The 17,953-nt window shown below is 33.7% G+C and overlaps 1 protein-coding gene across 3 annotated transcripts in view; it reads right to left on the bottom strand.

Annotated features, from left to right (window-relative positions):
* Window positions 1-2,701: 2,701 nt before the first annotated feature.
* Window positions 2,702-17,953, bottom strand: part of SLC35A3 (solute carrier family 35 member A3) — a 50,179-nt gene continuing 34,927 nt past the window's right edge. For 2 of the 3 annotated variants that reach the window (XM_059077684.2, XM_067040547.1), the window contains exons 6-8: window positions 16,362-16,480; window positions 14,637-14,770; window positions 2,702-8,878 (exon numbers count right to left, since the gene is read on the bottom strand). In XM_059077684.2, coding sequence (XP_058933667.1) covers window positions 8,788-8,878; window positions 14,637-14,770; window positions 16,362-16,480 — 344 coding nt within the window. In that variant the 3' untranslated portion in view covers window positions 2,702-8,787. Of the gene's footprint in view, window positions 8,879-14,636; window positions 14,771-15,968; window positions 16,049-16,361; window positions 16,481-17,953 lie in introns of those variants that run through there. The other variant, XM_067040551.1, reaches the window with a different exon arrangement.

Raw genomic sequence — 17,953 nt, 5'->3', positions numbered from 1 at the left:
ATGCTTCACGCATTCAAAAGCAATAAAATTTTTAAATTAAATATAAAATTGAATACAAACAAAAACAAACGAAACTAGTTATATCACAGTGATAGCTTAATCATGTAGAGAAAGTAGTAATTTACATTAACTTTTGAACACATACTCTTAGTGGGCTATTCTAAGGACAAAGAGAACTGCAAAGAGATCTTAAATTTTATTCAGTATGTTTTCCATTAGTAATACTGGTATTGTAGTGCTGAAACATAAGCTATATAATAAAACATAAGCAAATATGCTAATGTTACTCAGAACCAATATTTTCACTGTAAGAGAAAAGAGAGGCAAATATAAAATAAGATAAAAGCTTGTAATACTAATTTTTAGTTGTAAACATTGATATAAATTCATGAACTCTTAAAAATGTTATTTCCTAGCTCTGCCCACTGATATATGGCCCATAAGCAAATGGAGTTCAAATTCCATTCCCCCTAAAAGGAACAGATAGGGCTCCTTGGAGAAATAGCTGATATTCCCCATCTTTAAACAGGACGAGTATGAGGCAAGCCTGTAACATATTATTGTACCTGAAGCAAGAAGGACCTCAAAGACTAATGTGGTCACGTCTAACAGAACAGAAGCTAGCTTCTAGTGACCTCCACTGGCTACTGGCTTACGATATGAACATCAAAAGGAAATGTGACTGGGGAATCCCCTGGCAGTCCAGTGTTTAGGACTCCACACTCACTGCCAAGGGCCTGGGTTTGATCCCTGGTCAGGGAACTAAGATCTCATAAGCCGTGAGGTGCAGCTAAAAAAAAACAAACAAAACAACAAAACTGTGACTATAATTAGCTATAATATTTACATTGAAGATTGAGGACAGTGATATCTGGAAAAAAAAACAGGGCTTTGGGAACAAGAAAGGAGGGAAAATAATCTTTTTAAAATAGAGGAATAGAAACTATATAATAAATGTAGAAGAAAATTAGAGAATTAAAAAATTTTATATCACTATTTTGCACCTCAGTGTGATAAATGATTCAGTTAAGAATCATCAGTTGATGCCAAAACCATTGAATGAAAGCCTGGTAGGAAAAAGAACATTCCCATGGTGCCAAAATATTACCCAAAAGAATACTAATTACTAAGGGGAGAAAATGACCTTTACAATGGAAAGATCTGTTAGTCACCACCTTGACTAAATGATTATCATCAATAATGAGACAATCTAGAATTATGTGTCTTCTAATGTGATACAATATAAAACCTACAAGATAATCTATGAAATATTCTTTCCCAAAACATTTAACCTGAAGTTAAACCTACAGACTTCCAGTTTGAAGGAAATGCAAAGAATAAAGGGAACAAATCAAGGATATTGACAGATCATGGATAGATGCCAAGTGACTTAGATTCTTCAAAAAGTCACATCATGGGGAAAAAAAAGCCATTGGGGTACAGGGAAGGATCTTCTAGACTAAAAGAGACAATCAAATAGAAAGTATGAACCTCAACTGAATCCTGGGTCAAAGCCAAAAAAACTGTAAAAGGTCATTTTTTGAAACAACTGGAAATATCTGAATATGAACGTAGATGATACAATAAAATTAAATTTTAAGTGTGATAATGGGATTGAATTTAATTAGAAAAATGTCCATATTTTTAGAAGTGTCCTGATAAAGCTAGTATGGCAAAATGTTAATAATTGTTGAATTCAGGTGGAGGGCAAATGGGTATACTATTATTTCAACTTTTATATACTTTAAAATTTTTTCCAAATAAGTTAGGGAAAATTTAAATTTAAAAAAAAGGTCTTTTAACAATGTTTACTTTGTGAGTACACGGAGATGACCCATGAATTTTTCAAAACTAGGCTGACAATCTATCATAGCATGATTGAAGTCATTAAAAACGGCAATAATAGTATAAAAACGAAATATTAAAAGCAAAAACAGGGGAATTCCCTGGTGGTCCAATGCCTAGGACTCTACGCTTTCAGTGCCGAGACCCAGGTTCAATCCCTGGTCAGGGAACTAACATTCCACAAACTGTGTGGCACGGCAAAAAGGCCTTTAAGGTGAATGGAGACGAATAAAAAGTAATGAAAATTTGGGGCATTATATATATATATAACATCCAAAGTAAGCTTCAGATTTTAAAATTTTAGAATTCATAGCAATATTTTGAAACAGCTGTAAAATGAAACATAAACTCACCTGTCATTTTCTGTAATACTATTAGCATCCAAGAACTATTACTGTTGCTATATTTAAAAACCTATTGAAGCAGCTTGCATATATTAGAAAAAGCACTTAGCATCATAATTTTTAATTGCTGTATTTACTATCCAAGCAAAATAAATAAAATGGAACATAATAAAACTTCAGCCTAAAGGAGAAAACTTAAACCCTCAATTATTAGAAATTGTGTGTTGTGGTTTTTTTTTTTTTTTTTTTGCGGTACGCGGGCCTCTCACTGTTGTGGCCTCTCCCGTTGCGGAGCACAGGCCCCGGACGCACAGGCTCAGCGGCCATGGCTCACGGGCCTAGCCGCTCCGCGGCATGTGGGATCTTCCCGGACCGGGGCACGAACCCATGTCCCCTGCATCGGCAGGAGGACTCTCAACCACTGCGCCACCAGGGAAGCCCAGAAATTGTGTTTTTGTATATACAATGTTTTTTAAAAGGAAGAACAACAACAACAACAAAAGAACACAAACTCACATCCACAGATTTTGTTTAAAATATACAAGTGAAGTCTGATTTAACACATTTAACTAAACCTTTTAAATATTTTACATTTAAAGTACATTTTTTAGAGTGAATTTTCAGATGATTACCCCAAAACACTGTAACAGCATTCATTATTCTTTTAAATCTTCAAGTTAAAGGATGAAAGTGTGTATCTTAGGTAAACTATTCCCAAAGGAATATCATTACTGTTTGTTTTAAAGAAGTTACTTTTAACATATTAGAAACCCTAAATAAATAAATGTAAATAAATGCATAAATGAAAAAACCTGATTAGATCCAATGGAGGGCTGATACTTAACCCCAATAAAGGATGACTGGAAATGTGGAGCTGTCAGTTAACAATGAAAGCCTATTATGAGCCAAACTAAAGTGATGGCTACTGGTAATTTACAGTTAGCTCAGGGAGCACCCTTCTAGTTGCTAGATGGGATGCTGCCCAATTCATGAATCATCAAAAAAGCCAATTAGATCTTCTAAATAAATAAATAAAATTAGATCAAAATTGTATGTTAATATACATCATAGATTAAAAGTTTATAAATTAATTTTTAAATTTCTTTTAAATATTCCAACATTTAATAAAATTGTAATTAAATATCAGAACTGAAAACTAAATAAATACTACATATGCTGCTTAGCACTGTATCTGATTGTTTTTCTGCCCTCGAGTCATATGTTCAGAATCATTTCACAGAATTTCTGAAATTAAAAATGACAATGTATAAATGTCTCCATAAACAATTGTCATTGCTTGTGTCACCCTCATTAGTTCAGAAGAATGTGTATTAGAGATGAATGGCTACTGTGTAAGGAATTTGGCCTTACCCAAAGAGTTTTGGCCTACATGTCAGGAGGTCCCAGTGAGAGGAGTGTCTTTGTTATTCATGTTGGGCTCCTCAAATCACATCTGATAATTTATGCTAACATGAGCCCCTAGAGCCTGATGTCAGCTAGTTCTCCAGGGAGGGTCAGGGCTGGAGAGTGAGTTCAACCATGTGTGCAAAGAATCAATCAATCATGCCAAGTAATAAAACTTCAGTAAAAATCTGACCACCAAAGCGGAACTTTCCTGATTGGCAGTACTCGCGTGTAGTATCATAAATTGTGGCAAGAGTATATAACATTGTCTAAGACTCCACAGGGAATGGACAACTAGAAAGGACGACTGGAGTTTGGACCCCTCCTAGACTCTGCCCCTATGTGTCTCTTCCTTTGGCTGGTTCTAATTTGTATTCTTTCTCTGGAATAAATGTGATTATGAGTATAATAGCTTTCAGTGAGTTCTTTCTAGTGAATTATTGAACCTGAAGGTGAATTTGGGAAACCTCTGAATTTATAGTCACCAAGACACTCTACTATAGTACAGTTTCAAATCTTTGGGATTTGAAGTTTGGCAATTTATTTCCTCTGATATTTCCTCCTCTGTAATGTGTATGTAATCAATCCTGCTTTGAAAAAATTCTCCTTTTAAGAACAGTAAGAAAGACAATTATGATTACTAACGCTGGTCACTATCTGACTGTTGAATGGCAGTGGTATCTATAAGATTTAGATTATGAGGCATATTTGCATAGCACAGGATTCAAGGATTTTGATATACTTTCAACAAAAGTATTCCAATAAAAAAATATTTAAAGATTTTCAGTTAGTGCTTCTGAGAAGATACCAAAGAAGAGTATACATTTTAATGCTGCTATCCTTATTTTAGTAACATTTTAAAACAGCATTTTGTACAAGGTTACTTCAGTAATAAAGGTGGAAATAAAATCCTTTATATTGCTTATCATTTGATCTCTATGCATTGAATTGATAGTCACAATAGAAGCAATTATATTCAAATTATGAAGAAAATTGGGAATTTCCTGGCAGTCCAGTGGTTAGGACTCCGTGCTTCCACTGCAGGGGGCACAGGCTTGATCCCTGGTCAGGGAACTAAAATCCCGCAAGCCATGCAGTGCGGCCCAAAAAAAATATGAAAAAAATATATACCAATTACTGTAATTTCTTAACTTTGAGGCTAGCAAAGAGATTATTTATTTAAAGCAAAAAGATTTTAGACTGTTATCATCATACAGGTAGAGAAATTCTAACGAGTTTAAATAAAATCCAGTCTTTCATGCTAGGGCATAGGCCAGTAAAAAGGAAGATCACACACATGATAAAGGTAACTAGAGAGGTAGGGAAAGCCTCAGTGAGTCATTTTTGATATACAGAGAGGAGACTAATTCATGGTTAAGTCAAGCACAGGTGAATAGGGAAACAAGGAAATATAGGAAAAAATTTACATAGTTATGAAAATAATCTATTTCCATAAATCTACTGAATAGATAATAACTGGATACCAAAAAATGACAGAGAAATTTATCAATTAAAAAGCCATTTAACAAAAGACCAATTTACAGATTCCTTTGAATTATGTCCATAAAAAATTTAAACATACAAATCACAGCCCCAAACCCAAAAGAATCTTCCTAAACAAAGGAAATACACATATAGACAAATTCAGAATCCAAATCATTAAAAAAATAGTTTAAAAATCACAGTAAATTATATCTTATAATAAAAAATAAAAAACCAAAATGACAATTATATACAATTGTTAAAGTTTCAAAATTTCAATGATGGAGCAATAGTACCATAATTTATTTAAATAAGTTCTGTTCACTAATACTTGTATAATATACCTATTTTAATATTCTGTTAGATAATGGATTTAAATAGCAAATGTTGAAACAACGAAAAAAATTGAATTATAGTTATTCTTAAAACATCCTAATTTTGCCTATGTGTCCAAAATTGTGAATTACGGTAATGTCCTCCAGAAAAGTCAGGTATTTGGTAAAGCAAGGCACATAGGACCAGATTTTTATAAAGGTGCTTTTTCTTTGGTCCTATAATTACTTTAAATATGCTACATATCTGGGAGATCCTTAAGATGACTTTCAATATAGCATAAATAACTTTTATAAACTTTTTCTTATGTAGAGCATACATTCACATGTAATTAAATATTATAACAATGAAAGTGTAAATAAAATGAGTGACGCTAAATCCTGTTTTTAAAAACTAAACAAAACTCAGGTGAGTGACTATACAATGACATTTTAAATGTCTAATAATTTGATATGTAGGAAAAGTGTATCAGTTCTTAAGAATAGTTTGTATTACACTAAGTCTACTGAGCACAAAGTCAATTAGTTTCCACTTAAATTCTGTCTCCTTAGAATCTAGTTTAAATATCAAACCACCTTTCCTTCTATGAAATTGTGACATTCAATATAAATTGATGTAAACAGTTAAGTTTTGCATCTCTAAACTACATTTTCCACCATAAAACTGGTCTACAATGTCTCTAAAAATCACTTATTATAGAACTGATAATATTACTGTGTTGATACATCTACACGTTGCATTTCAAAATTTTCTTCCAAAATACCATATACTTAAGTTTTATAGAACTATCAATTGGCACTCTTCTCCCATGAGTTAGCACATTTTTATAATGAACAAAGTAGTAACATGTAAACTCTAAAAAGTATAAGAATTTAAATAATCAAGGAGTCATCATTATAAAAGATTGATACAATAAGGCTTCTGGAGGTCATCAAAACACACAGCACACACAGAAGAAAAGAGCAGTATCTGTATATGTGACATGATCTAGGATATAGGTCCACCTTCTCAAATGATTATTTCTTTATGAATCACAAACTACACAACCAAATCTCTAATAATGTTTTCAAACCTACTAGAAAAGCAAAATATAAATTATGCCTGTCTAATAAAAGTTTGCTTTGCAAATAGACTATTTTGCCCTTTCTCAAAACTCTTGATTATATTTTATAAACTTTGCTGGGAATCTTGAAAATTGTGTTAGTTTGGACACCTGAAAATGTATTACTATTGTAACTAACACGTCTGATGTCCAATAATTTGCTGTATCATTTTTGAAGTGTTAAAACTGAGAGACTAAACCTGGATTAACAATTATGAATGCACACCGAATTAACATATAGGTACCCAACCAGTACTTCAGTGTGAGCTGAACATAAATCTTTATATGTAGTCTTGAATTCTGTTCATTATAGGATTTAGATTTCCCTTAGCAGTAAGTAATAAGATGTAAGCCTGAATGTTGTTACAGTCTAAAAACACCATTCTCAAATTGTGGTAAAGTTATTAAATAAATACTCTAAAAGGTGGTCACTGAAAGTCGTAAGTCAGAGTTTCAGAAAGTTTGCTTGGTGCCAACTTGGAATCACCAGCAAATTAATTTAAAATACTTTGTAATTTTAAGCATTTTTTAAAACTCTGTATGGAATATATTAGGCTTTTGTCCTGTAGAGGCTAGGTTTGCCGCAGCAAAGTTAACACAGCCAGTCCTAATTAGCCAAGAGTAGCCAACCGTTTGTAACAGTATTTTTCAGCCAAATTTTGTTTAACAAAATCCATTAGAATTATATAAAAATATTTATTTTTTACAGATTTATACTATTAGAACAGGAGACTTTTAAAAATATATAATGTATGAAAGAAAAAAACTTCCTATACATAATAGGTAATTCTGTCTCTAGTTAATAATTAAACCCATATTCCAATTTTAGAAAGTATTTGTGCCCACCAGTTCATTTGATCATTTCTGCTATATTTTCTCTCCCTGAACCAATTTATTAAATAACTCATGTAATTTGCAATCTCAACTCCAGTGCTAATCAAATGGAAAGGAAACCACTATTGTAGAGCAAAGCTGTGGCTCCTTCCTGGCAGCTTTTGTAGGGCCACAGAAAGGGAATTCAGAATTCCGCTGCCTCTCCCAGACATGCATCAGAGAATTCCTGGGAATGGTGGGTTAATGAGAGGCCTAGAAAGTTCTTCTGAGCAGCCTTGAATTTATACTTACAGTGCCATTTAAAATAATGTAATATCATGGCAACCTGGAATGTCTCCAAGAGAAGTCATTTTGGTCTCAATTTATTGACATCTGTACTACTATTGTTTTGGTTGTTTTGTCAACAGTTGTAGATTAAAAGAAGTTTTTACAGATCAATGAGTAAAATATTCATCTAAAAATGCTCTAGTTATATACAGTATATGCTTTGATAGTTCAAAATTCTCCAAATGGAGACATTAGACAATAATTATTTTAAATTATTATATGAGTATTTAAATTACATTTTAAAACTTTAATGGAAATTAACACACACAGAAATTTATTTTAAAGTAATATTAAGGATTTATCTGATTTACAGAAAAGAAATACAATTAAGAGATTAAGGACAAAACTCCATTAGTGTAAAAGTAACTGGCTACTACCTAACATAGGAACAACTGGATTGCTTGCTTCCAGCAGTTCTGAAGCACTAAAAGATCTTAAAATGTAGATGGAGAAATAGATTTGTATATTTCTTTACATTAAATTTAAATATGAATTTTATTGTCTGACAAAGCAGACCCAGAATGTTACTTTATCAATTTTTATGCAGTTGAACATTTACAACATATAGCAATCCTTTGTTTAGTAATCTTCTGTATAAATATAAAAATCTGAGATACATGAAAATGTTTTTCAAATCATCCTTCTATTTCTTCACAGCTTTATAGGTAATTATAATTTTCAAACTTTGAATATCCATGTTATTTGATATATCTGTACAGAAGGAGTAAGATAAAAAACATTTAATAAGATTAAATATATCTAATTTGCAAAACTGATGTCTGACATTTGTTGTGTGCTCTTGCAAAGAATGCATAGGATATTTCTGCAGCAATCAAAAACATAAAATCTTTTTAAACTCAGATTTCAAGTTTCCTCCAATAATTATTCTAATCCCTGGAAATACTTTCAAGTTTTGATTTCTAGATGCAATAGGCATTTTGTTACATATACATATATTTTATCCTTAAACTTTTATTTTTTCAAACCATTTGAACATTATGATCAGATTCAGCATGATGATTTTTTTCTTAGAATCTGTAGAAGTCCTCTGTGCAGGATTAATGTTGAGATTCCTAGTGCACCATTGTGAAAAACCAGATAAAGACAGTATTACCACTATGCTTTAGTGGGATTTCCTGCAGGTTTAGGATCATAACCATATAGGAAAGTGGCTGTTATTACAAGGATGGCTCCAAGGAAAAAGACACTAAATAGATGAAGAAAAAAATGAAAAAGAGAAAATCAGATTAAAAACAAAACAAGTTATATTTCTTTACTATAAAAACAAATATAATTTGGGACACAATGTTCCAGTAACATGGCTAACAAATACTGAGTACTTACTACATTCCAGATATTTAGCTAAGTGTTTTACGTGCATTATCTCATTTAGTTCTCACAACAACCCTATGAAGAAGGACTAGCACTGTCCTTATTTGTTTATATATGAGGAAACAGGTTTAGAGAATTTAAATAATTTGCTTAAAGTCCCACAGCTTGAAGTGGGAGATGGAATTCAAACTCAGGTATGTTTAACTCTAGAGCCAAGCCCGCACTTTCATCCACTGTGCTATACTGTAGTCTCCCAAAGCAAAGATGTATAAAATGTATTTCATTTTTTTCAAAACCATTTTTTAAAATCGAAGTATAGTTAATTTACAATATTGTGTTAGTTTCAGTTATACAGCAAAGTTATTCAGTTATACATATATGTATATATAGTATTTCACTGTAATGTGCCTTTTGCCTATAATATATTGAATAATAAGAGATCTCAATTTTTTTAAATTTGAATATATAAAGGGAAAATTGCATTCTTTTCAAACCACAGTAAAGTTCAGTTTAAAATACAAGGTAGTAATAAGCAAAACTCAGGATTTTTATAGGATGCTTTACAAAAGGAAATAAGACTGAATGCAGGAAGACTTGGTTTCTTCTTTAGTTTATCCATATATATAATATACCTTACTATAAACAGGAAATGAATTTAAACTGGTACTGGAACTCAAACTGAATGTAAACTGGAATATCAGTGTTAACTTTTAATATGTATATTCTTCAAAGTGCTGTTACAGGGACATGAATTAGTTGTGCTTTTAAAGTTTTTATGAACAGTTTGAAGTCACTCCCCTGCCTCAAAAAAAAAATTGTTCTATAAGGGAAAAAGATCACTAATCCTTATTATGAGTTAAAGGGCCTTTCATAATATGGTCCTTCCAAACTTATCTCCCACACTCCACCCTACCCCACCCCATCTATAATTCAGCCACTCCATTTAGTGAACGCAACATGCCTTTCAGGGCAGTATTCTTGTAGATGCTATTCCTCTGTCTGCAGTGTCCCTCCCAAGAAAACTGCTTATTCATAACAACTCAGGTCTTAAGTCTCCAAGACTAACTCCGCTAATCAGAGTTACTCTATGGTAACACTTTATCACACTGTAGTAAATAATGTGTTATTTACATTCTGCTCCCCAGCTCAACCATGTGTTCCTCATTCATCATTATATTCCTAGTACCTAGCATATAGAGAGAGCTTAATCATTATCTGTTATGATAAATCAAGTGTTGACTTGATGCAGATGTGTAACTTTTCAAAAGCCTTGAATACATAAATACATATAAGATTAAGAGAATATAAAACTTCCTGTAATGTAAATATCTTGAAGAAAATTACTACCACAGGAGTATTTGGTAACTATTTAGGCTGCATAAGCTTCTGACTGAGCACTTTCTTTGTCAATCATTATGAGCTTCTCTTAACTTTCCAGAAATCTGGAATTGCATAGAATAACATGCTCAGTTGCAAAGTTGTCTGATCCAACTTTCTACCCACCGTAGGAACCCATTGTATGATATCTCTAACAGGATCTACTAGACCAGGAGTCCCCAATCCTGGCCTGTTAGGAACCGGGCCGCACAGCAGGAGGTGAGCAGCAGGCAAGCGATCGAAGCTTCATCTGTATTTACAGCCGCTCCCCATCGCTCGCATTACTGCCTGAGCTCTGCCTCTTGTCAGCATTATGGTGACTTGTATAATTATTTCATTATATATTACAATGTAATAATAATAGAAATAAAGTGCACAATAAATGTAATGTGTTTGAATCATCCCGAAACCATCCCTCCCCACAAGGCTGTGGAGAAACTGTCTTCCACAAAACTGGTCCCTGGTGCCAAAAAAGGTTGGGGACCACTGTACTAGACTATCTACTGTCAGGAAACCCCTGCTTCCCAAGCCAGCTATTTTTTAGTTGGTTCTGAGCGAAAAAATTTTGTTAAGGAAAAAGCTATCAGAATTTAATATTTCAAGGATTTCAGCCCCCTCTTTCTAATGGAATTGTGTATATACTTCCATTGCTGCATTGATCATAGTAATTTATTCTTATGCCCGTCTCTCCAGTCACTGTGACTTCCTTGAAGATAGAAAATCATATCTTATTCAGGCATTCCTGTTTTTCCAGGATCTAGTACACTGGCAGGCAGACATATAGTGGACAAAATAAATTTGTGATAAAAGAATAAGCAAGCCTAAATACAAGGATGGCAATACCAATAAGCAAAATAATGAGCACAAAAAAATAGGAAAGGGAATACTGGTGATATATCAGTAGAGATGTCTAGCAGTCAGTTGAAAATAGGGATCTAGAGTTATCTTCATAGAGAGGACAGATAAGACATGGCAGTGGATGAGATAGATAAGAGAGAGTGAAGACTGACAGTTACCAAAGGAACAATCAGAAAGGCAGGTACAGGGGTCAGGGGTACTACTTCTGAGAAACCAAAAAACTTTGAGGTGAAATGGGGATAACAAAGGAAAATATATTATTATATTCACAATATAGATCATTGCATTTATTGGATAATAGAAGTTCTCCACAAAAGTAAGAATACGTAAAGATGGAGGGCTTAGCTATCTATTTTAGGAAAAATAACCTGTCTTCTCCATCTGACTTGGTGTCCTATGCATATTCTCAAAACATTCATTCATTCAATAATAACAGTATCATTGTCTTTTCTCTTTTTAGCTTCATCCCAACATACCTTACATGCTCCCTCAGAAACATGGATTTACAAATGCAGGTATGTAGCTTACTGAACAACTCCTACTCTTTTGTCCCTCTGCTGGTTTACTTGATCATTTACTTGTTTTATTCCCTGCATGATTTGAAGATTTAAAGTTAACACTTTGGCCTTATTTGATGTTTTATTTTTTTTGAAAAAGGTATGCCTTTTTAAGTTACCCTAAAAATCTACAAGTTCCAAACATTCTCAAATAATATTAAAGCATGTAATTTCCCCATTTAATACGTAGGGAATAAAGCATTACTAAGACATAGGTGCTAATTATTACGGTTATCTCAATGTAAGTAATTCATTCCTGTATCAAGTTAAAAACAGAAATACTTTCAAATTCATGCCTCAGAAAAATTACAGATTTCAACATGCATGTCCCAGACCTATTGTCCAAGTTGCTAGAGAAGAACCAAACCATAAATGTTCAATATAGAAACAGAATGAGCATATTACATTTTTCTACTACCAAATTCCACCCACAATCCTATCTCACTAACTCTCACTAACACAAATTAATTTTACTAACTATTAAAATTTTAAGGTATTGAACATTCATTCCACAAACATACTGAGTATCTATTATATGCCAAGCTCCAGCCTTGCTTACTTATTATCAGATGGTGGTAAGTCTTCTGAAGACGGGAGGAAAGAATGTTGGAAGAGGGGGTGCTTTTTCTTAGAGAGATCTCTTGATAAAGGGATATTTGAGCCAAGATCTGAGGACATGAGGGAGTATGCCATGTGAATATGTAGGGGATGTGTTTTCCAAGAAAAATAGGGCAAGTCAAAGTCCACAGCAAAGAAGTTACAATGGCAAAAAAAAATTTAAGAAAGGTAAACAAGAGGAAAGTAATATCAGGTAAGGATAGAAAGGTAGCTAAAAGCCAAAGCAAATAGGCCATCGATGGTGACAAGTTTTGAGTGACATGGGAAGCAATTAGAGGGTTTCTGAGTATGATCTGATTTATACTGAAAAGAATCATTCTGGTTACTGAATGGAGAAAATTCGGGGACACAGGTGAAGAGAAGAAGCAAGGAGACAAGTCAGGAGACTATTTCCTTAATCCAGACGATAAATGAGGGTGACTTGGATCGTGGTGGTAGCAGTAGAGGTTGTGAGAAATGGTCAGCTTCTGGAGATATTGAAAAGGAAGAATTGGGGACTTCCCTGGTGGCGCAGTGGTTAAGAATCTGCCTGCCAATGCAGGGGACATCGGTTCGAGCCCTGGTCCGGGAAGATCCCACATGCCACGGAGCTACTAAGCCCGTACGCCACAGCTACTGAGCCTGTGCTCTAGAGCCCACGAGCCACAACTACTGAGCCCAAAGTGCCACAACTACTGAAGCCCGTGCACCTAGAGCCCGTGCTCCGCAACAAGAGAAGCCACCACAATGTGAAGCCCGCACACCACCACGAAGAATAGCCCCCGCTCACCGCTCACCACAACTAGAGAAAGCCCGCGGGCAGCAGCGAAGACCCAACGCAGCCAAAAATAAATAAATAAAATTTTTTTAAAAAAAGGAATAATTGACAGGATTTGTTTCTGGATTAGAATGACATGTGAGAGAAGAGTAAAGAGAAGCTGATGACCTTACATCACTTAAGAAAATAAAAAATTTCCACACATTTTAACTTCCTCTTATAAAGCTATCTATATCCATATCTATAGAGTTTGCCTTCTCTGAGGTTACTGTGTATATACTGTGTTCCTATCTAAGTCAAAAAGGATTTTGGCCTAAGCAACTGAAAGAATGAAGGTGCTGCCACTTACTAAATTGGGAACCCTGACAGAGATGGGGAATGAGTTAGACATTGAAGAAAATGTCAAATAGACAATTAGATATAAAAGCCTGGAATTCAAATTTAAATTTGAGAGTTATTAGCCTATAGGTGGTATTTAAAGCCATGAGAATAGAGATCACCAAGGGAGTGAGTGCAGATATAAGAAGTCCAAGGACAGATGAAGAGAGTACTCTGAAGTTTAGAGAATTAGAAGATAAGGAGGGGAGTGAAGTTAGAAGAAACCATGAATGGTATCCTGGAATCCATTAAAATATAATCTCATTACTCTGGGATTACAAGTTAGTAATTGTAAAAAAATAGAACTTTATCACACTTTACTCTTCCTCACTCTGTCTTCTCTCTCTTGGCATCCATGACACTACATGATCCTGGGTCTGCTGCCTCACCCATCATTCCTTCTGCAATTCTTTTTCAGACTATTCTTCTCCCTGTCACCACCTAATTGAATTTTCTCATGAGCCACCTTCTCTGTATAAACAAACTATCCTCTTGAAGAATGTCACCTACTCTTGGCTTTAGCTATATAAATTCTTTATTTAAAAATGTAATTATATCGGGCTTCCCTGGTGGCTTAGTGGTTGAGAATCCGCCTGCCGATGCAGGAGACACGGGTTCGTGCCCTGGTCCGGGAAGATCCCACATGCCGCGGAGCAACTAAGCCCGTGAGCCATGGCCGCTGGGCCTGCGCGTCCGGAGCCTGTGCTCCGCAGCGGGAGAGGCCACAACAGTGAGAGGCCCGCATACCGCCAAAAAAAAAAAAAAAAAAAAAAAAAAAAAAAGTAATTATATGACTTATTTTATGACTTATTAACTTTTAAAAATATGACTTTTAACTTTGGGGAAAAAAACCTGTTCAGATCTATTGAGAAAATTCTGGCGAGCCAAATTGTATAAATTGCTTTCCAGTGTTAGATTTTCTTTTATGCATTTAGTTTGAAACCTTTTTAAAAAGATAGTTAAATGAATCTTACTATATTTCTTCAAAAGTTGTAATAGAACAAAATTTTTCAGATTAGATCTTATGAAGGACTCTTATTTTTCTATATACTTTTGGAGATTTAAAGAAATAGAAAAGAATACACTACCTGGTTGGTACGAAATCTTGTAGCCAAAAATAAGATATCAGTGTTGATAATATTATGGACAGAGAGGTTGCAAATCCTTTTAAAATGTTATCCGCATACTTAATAACAGCAGCTATTACAAGGCCTCCCAGTGCCTGCAGAAGTTTTAAAAGATTATTTTAAAAAATAAACATAATAAAACTGCTTTTCAAAACATCTCAATGAAGCTTTAGGCTTTGTCCTATAGCCTAATCCCATTAAAGTAAGTGATTTTTATTAAACATCTCATAACAAATGGACTTCTAGGTTTTGTTCAGTAGCCCCCTTATTTCAAAAGGTATCTGATAAAATAACTACCAGCATAATCTGCAGTTTGTTATAATGGAGTTTGACCATATTATGAATAAAACATCTATCCTCATCCAATTTAGCAATTAAACATCACTTGTTCAGACAAATGTGGGAAAATTGGACACACTGATTAGTGAAATATTTTTACTTTTGATTAAAAATAAACTGTAACTTGAAAGTTATTTTACTAGCCTTTTAATAGCCTAACTTGGATTTCTTCCTCTAGTTTCTTCCCATTCTAATCTACCTTTCATTGCTGTCAGATTACTCTTCCTAAAGCACTTTAATCATTCTCTTTAAGAGTGAAGAACTTTCTACCAAGTCCCTCTCAAATTCCAAATCGTGGCTACTTAAATAACAAAGTTTTACCATATCTCATAGTTTTGTTTTCTACAGAAACCTACATATCAGCTCCCAAGTCTGGGTTACCCACTTTCACTGCACCTCTTCAAATGGCAGAAGCTTCATGAGAGAAAGTCACAAATTATGCCAAGTGAGCTCACTACAAATTGATGTTTGAGTCCTGGTATTTCTCAGCAGTGTTCTCATTCCCCTATTTAATCCCTCATACCAACTGTACCAAACCTTTTAAATTTTTCTCAAGTCTTTAGCCCCTCTTAAGGAAAGAGAGCTTCCCTCCTTGATAGGATAAAAGCCATCATACATAAACTCTCCTGACTTACCCTATCTCTACCTCAAATTTTCTCTGAATTTTCACTTACCCTTGTCTCCTTTTCTCCTATATTAAAAATAGAAGTATCCTTCCTGCTTTCAAAACACAACTATCCTTTGCCACCTTCACCCATCCTCCCTAAGGGACCTTGTTTCTTACAGCTTCAAATACCTCTAGAGAAAGGCTTTGTGAAGGCAGAGACTTCTATCTTCATTTTTGTATCCTCCAGAGTACTCAGTAAGTATTTTTTGAAGATGAAATTACTCAACCCTTGAATAATTTCAAGTTATAAGCCGAGGTAATTTGATAGGAATACTCCAATATGTAACCAAAATATAAACTATAAACTGTTAGAGATTTAAATATCTAGATCTGCTTCTTGAGCCTGAAATAGCTGACCACAGACTTCCTGTAAAATGATCAGAACAGTAGAAAAATTACAAGTTATATTTGTCCTCAGCTTTCAGCTCTTTTATTCTTAAACTTGCATTTTCGTTACGTTAAATTTAAATACCATAAAGTTCATTCATGATTCATTTTCAAATAAGTTTTCATTACGGCATTTAGATCAGTTCTATTTTAACTTCCCTGAATAAACTAGAGATAATCAGAGTACTGATAGAAGGGACCCTTCTTCCTCATATCAGTATATCATAGCTACTTTGATTCTCTATATTAAAATAAAATTTATTAGCATAAATGTAAGACTTTAAATGCTTTACCTGAAGAACAACAACTATCCAGGTCAGCCGGTTATACCCCTGAAAAAATCCATTCTTTGATACCAGTTCTCCATCATAAACATATACACCCATTAATCCAAATATACTCCCAAAGAAACCTTAAAAAAAAGTAAAGTCTATGTCATACATCATTTAGTTTGTCTGGAGAGATATTTTTCCATTAACATTCCAAATAATTTTAAACTTAACTTTTCCTTTTGGATAAAATTGGACTACTTTAAAATTTTTTTACTTGTATAATTATATAAACTTAAGAAAAGTATACTTAGTACTATATTATGACTGTAATAAAAAGACATGGGAATATAAAAAAGAACAGAGATTACCAACTTTGGAGGACTGAAAAAATATAATGTATACATTCCAGGACTAAATGGCTGTCCCATTCAAATATTTGTAAAATGCTCACTTTTGGTGTATTTCATTGTATATCTTCCTATTTGCTAGATCTAGATTTTCATATATTCACACTCATACATGCAGATAAAATAGCTCAGGTACGTGGTCCAGCATTTTCCTTTATTTAGAAATTTTGGATATACAATAATTAATAAACAAAAAATTAGAGCTAAGAAATAGTCAGCCATAGGCAACATCAGAATGTTGTTATTGAAGTCTCACTGTTAGGGAAAGTCAGCTCAATGAGAGCCTGAAATGTGTCTTATTCACTGCTGAATCCCTTACTTCTACCACAGAGCTTATCACATGACTACTGGATCTAAGGTTTCCTGGAGCAATCCTAAACTATGAATAAAGAAATGGATACTACAGGGGTCATCTCTTTGGGGCAGTCTGTGGTAAGATATGCAAAGAGTGCAGGGTAAAGCAAGTTTTTTATAAAGCCACAACTACTCAAAGTATTCCACGGTGAAAAAGAACTAAAAGGGATGTGAAATGTTCTTTCTAAAGTTTTATTTATGCCAACTCTATCATTTTAATATGTCTAATTTAGAACATGAAAATAATACTGGCATAATACAAAATCACAAAAATAAACACTTCCAAGGGTATTATTCATTTCTTTTTTAATTATAAAAATAACACTTGATAATTACAAAAAAATGTAGAGTACAGAAGAGTACACACATGTCAGTATGTACAGATCTACTGCATTCTTTCTATCAGTTGCATAATATTGCATCCTACGGACAATAACAGTATGAAATACACATATAATGCCACATGCAACGAAATGTACTAAGTGCTTTAAGTATGTTAACTCATAACAACCCTATGAGGTGGACACTTCTAGCTCGTTTTACAGATGAAGAAACTGAAGCAAAGAGAGGTTAAATAAACTTGCCCAAACTCATGCTGCTGGTTAGTGATGGATTCAAGATTTTAATCCAGGCAGAGTGGTTTTGAAGTCTATGATCCATTTAATCATATTGATAATTTATTTAACCAGTATTCTAAATGTTTTCTATTTTTTACAATTGTAACCAATGCTGAAATGAATAAACTTGGACATTTATCTTTGTGCTCTTGTATAAATATTTATAACTGTAGGATAAATTCTTATCCAGACATGGAATTTTTACATTAAAGCTATAATTTATTTAAAATTTTGT

This window comes from Kogia breviceps, chromosome 1 (genome assembly GCF_026419965.1).
Source record: "Kogia breviceps isolate mKogBre1 chromosome 1, mKogBre1 haplotype 1, whole genome shotgun sequence".
NCBI lineage: Eukaryota > Metazoa > Chordata > Mammalia > Artiodactyla > Physeteridae > Kogia > Kogia breviceps.
The sequence above is the reverse complement of the archived record's forward strand: the minus strand, read 5'-3'. Positions and strand labels throughout refer to the sequence as shown.